Source organism: Podarcis pityusensis, assembly GCF_964106645.2.
Source record: "Podarcis pityusensis genome assembly, chromosome: 14".
In the NCBI taxonomy this organism is placed as follows: domain Eukaryota; kingdom Metazoa; phylum Chordata; class Lepidosauria; order Squamata; family Lacertidae; genus Podarcis; species Podarcis pityusensis.
In genome coordinates, this window is record NC_138039.1 from 13,302,222 (window position 1) to 13,305,746 (window position 3,525).

General features: G+C 42.9%; 1 protein-coding gene across 3 annotated transcripts in view; it reads right to left on the reverse strand.

Annotated features, from left to right (window-relative positions):
* VWA3A (von Willebrand factor A domain containing 3A) overlaps nucleotides 1-3,481 on the reverse strand; it is a 48,667-nt gene extending 45,186 nt beyond the window's left edge. The window contains exons 1-2 of one of the 3 annotated variants that reach the window (XM_080980941.1): nucleotides 2,791-3,481; nucleotides 142-216 (exon numbers count right to left, since the gene is read on the reverse strand). In XM_080980941.1, coding sequence (XP_080837067.1) covers nucleotides 142-203 — 62 coding nt within the window. In that variant the 5' untranslated portion in view covers nucleotides 204-216; nucleotides 2,791-3,481. Of the gene's footprint in view, nucleotides 1-141; nucleotides 217-2,790 lie in introns of those variants that run through there. The other 2 variants (XM_080980942.1, XM_080980940.1) reach the window with 2 other exon arrangements.
* Nucleotides 3,482-3,525: the final 44 nt, after the last annotated feature.

Consider the following 3,525-nt stretch of genomic DNA (forward strand, 5'->3'; position numbering starts at 1 on the left):
GCACACTATTTTATTTTATTTTATTTGTTTTGTCCTACAGTCCTTCTAGAATCACAAAGCAGCAGCAATTGCGTTTTAATATTGTAATATGTAGAGTCTGCACACCATATCCAACTTGTTCAAAAGCTACAAGTAGCTTACCCCACTTTTTCCAATAATTGTGCATTGTCCAAGAAACTTGCCACTTTCTTCTCCTTCGACATACTGTTGGATCTTCTATTTTGTATTATTTTAAAGAAAAGAAAAGAAAGGGAATAGACGCTTTGAAACAATTAGTGTACCATTTATTATTATTATCATTTGACCTACAGTCCTTTGAGTATCACAAAGCAGCAGCAATTGCATTTTAATATTGTAACATGTAGGGGACAGAACCTAATGCCCCTTCTTTTTAGCTTTCTCATTACAAGACTGGCATGCATTTTTGTTGCATGGCTGAACTGGTCCTTCCCTTTTTGCCATAACACTGAGAAATAAGTGCTTTTTAAAAATTATTTAAATATAGTCTCTGCTGCTACAGGCCTCCTAGCGAGTTCTGTGCCATTTGAAAGCTTACATCTCTGGAGGGAAAATATTTGAGCCGCCATCTTCTTTTCAGCCACTTGGTAGGTGCTAAGATTGCCTTTGCCTGTCCCTGAAGAGCTCAATTTATACCATCCGTGAAAGAATGGCTGATAAGATTGCCAAAACAAGCAAGCCAACTCAGTGTTACGTGAGGGAACAACTGATAGACAGTTTTCATTAACACGTCAGCTGGACACCACTTATAGCTGAGTGGAATGAATGGGTCTGTTTTATTACTGAACAGAAACTTGATTTTGTAGGGCAGATATGAGGAGCCTGGGGGCTAAATGTGGCTCATCATGCCCCTCTCTGTTTAGCCTTTGGGAATCACTCTAGTCTAGCCACATTCCCTGACAAAGAATCATAGAATGTTAGAGTTGGAAGGGACACAAAGGTCATCTAGTCCAACCCCCTGAAATGCAGGAATATTTCGCCCAATGTAGGGATCAAACCCACAACCCTGAGATTAAATGAGTCTCATGGGCTATAAGCTCAGCACCCCCAGGATGCACCACTCCTTCAACGGAAAGGGCCTCCATCTTGCCTGGATGGAGGAGGGAGGGAGAAAGGGAGGTGCTACTGTGCAAAGATAAAAATTACATTTGTTGCTCTGCCCACTTTTGCCTTTGGTGCCACCCACAACTGGCATGTGGCCCTCAGAAGGCTGCCCAGAAGGAAATGTGGCTCTCAGACTGTATAGCAGGCTTCCTCAACCTCGGCCCTCCAGATGTTTTGACCAGTGGTCAGGGATGATGGCAGGACCAGTGGTCAGGGATGATGGGAATTGTAGTCTCAAAACATCTGGAGGGCCGAGGCTGAGGAAGCCTGCTGTAACGGTTCCCCACCCGTTTTAATCGAAATAAGGTAAAAAGCTTAAAAACTGGCTGTACAGAAGATGACATGCTTTAGGAAGGTGTGGTGCAGTGGTTAGACAGTTGGTCTAGAACCTACAGTAGGGTAGAGCATGGTGCTGATAATACCAAGGTTGCAGGTTCAATCCCCTTAGGGATAGCTGCATATTCCTTCATTGCAAGGGGTTGGACTAGATGATCCTCAGAGTCCCTTTCAACTCTACAATTCTACAATTCTATTATTCTACAGTAGGGCAACCTACTGTGGAACCAGGTAAAACTTATAACTGCAAACAAAATGGGAGATGAATATCTAAATGACATAAAACGGAATAATATAAAATGGTATATTGTAAAACACCAACATGTTTCTTCTTCAGTGGTCTCTGGCACCCGTCTGTACGGTATGTAGCAAACACACACACAAATGTAAATTCAGAATACTTCCATACCGATGAAAAAGACAGGTAAAATATATACATAAACCCAAATAATTTAGGGCTTGTTGATATAGTTCTGATCAGACCATGATATAATCTGAAATGCAGCACTTGTAGATGTGGGTTGAAATGCATTAGTCGCTTTATAACACACAATATTTCACTTTGTTTCATTTGGACACCCAGAGTACATTTTGTCCAGAACCAGCCAAAGATGACACAGAATAATGAAGCTATTCGAGTTCTCCAGAACTCCTAATCAGGCCGGATTTTGACACTGATTTTTTTTTTTAACTGAGAAGTGACAGCTAGAAATTCACAGTCCTAAGTATTTGTCACACTTGACAGGAAGAAACTTAAAAAGCAAGTCATTTTAAGGTGTAAGCTGGTATACCACTCCAAACAAGGTTTTTAAAATAGAAAATGTACCTGAGGTACATTTTTTACAGTTGTATTCTCAAAAATTAGTAAACATACAATAAAATGGAAAATGTGTATACTGCTTTTTTTTTTACCTCAGTGGGAAATTATCAAAGCCATTCACATCATAAAACCTACAACAACATGCAGTAAATTAAAAAAAATAGTTCTATAACGCAGCGAAGTTTTCTTATGACAGATTTTCGGGGCATATGATTGATATATACTGTTTGAAAATCACACTAGATAAAACAATTCAGTTACAAGTATTCCCTCCACATCGGAGACACAGTGAATATCAGGTGTGAGACAAGAGCCCTGGGTAGTGACTGGAGAAAGGCACTTTGCACATACTCAGGGGCACAGTTTACTACTACCCTACACACGATGCTCTTCCAAACCAGTTTTGGAGCTAAGCACATCTTCCCACCGGTTGGGACACCATTGCTCCTTCACATCCCAACAGCCCTTCCTCTGCTAGGACCACCACAAAGCCGTGCAGCCTTGGGACTCACCAGCGATCGCTCACTGTGCCTTGCATCTTCCCCAGTGCATGTAAAGCCAGGCTTTATCCAGGAGCAAACACTCCCCTGGCCTGAGCTGTGTTTTCGTTGCCAACGGCAACAGAAGCAACCATTCTCCATAGCGGATGGAGGGAGATGAAAGATCTGCAAGGGAAACACGGCTGCGTCTCAAGAGGCGCACAGCGAATTAATCTGCCTGAAAAGCAAATCATGTTTCTGTCTGGGGGCTTTTTATATACCCAGCCAAAAGAGAAAACCATGTGTAGGACCAAAAAAAGAGAGTATTTTGACACCTTTTAGAAGGAATGAGGAAGCTTTGGCCTTCCAGATGTGGCAGAACTACAACTCCCAGCAGCCTCAGCAAGCATGACCAATGGGCGAGGGGTGATGGGAGTTGCAGTTTGGCAACATCTGGAGGGCCAAAGGTTCCCCACAGCCGCATTAAAACAAGGGAGGCGAACCCTTGTCACTGTGTGACCTTTCAGGAGCCATATCTCAGTGACGTGTGGGGCCACAAATGCGGGTTTTTGTCTTTGTACAAAAGCCTAGTTTTTACACATAAGACTCCCCTCTCTATCCTTCATCCAGGCAAGCAAGAAGCCTGCTCAGAGTTCAAGGATGCATTTCCGCTGGGCAAAAAACTTTCAGAGAAAGCGTGAAGCAGAATCAGTGAAGTGTGCGTGCGGCTTCAGGGGGTGCAACACCTGAGATTTCTGAGGGCCGGGT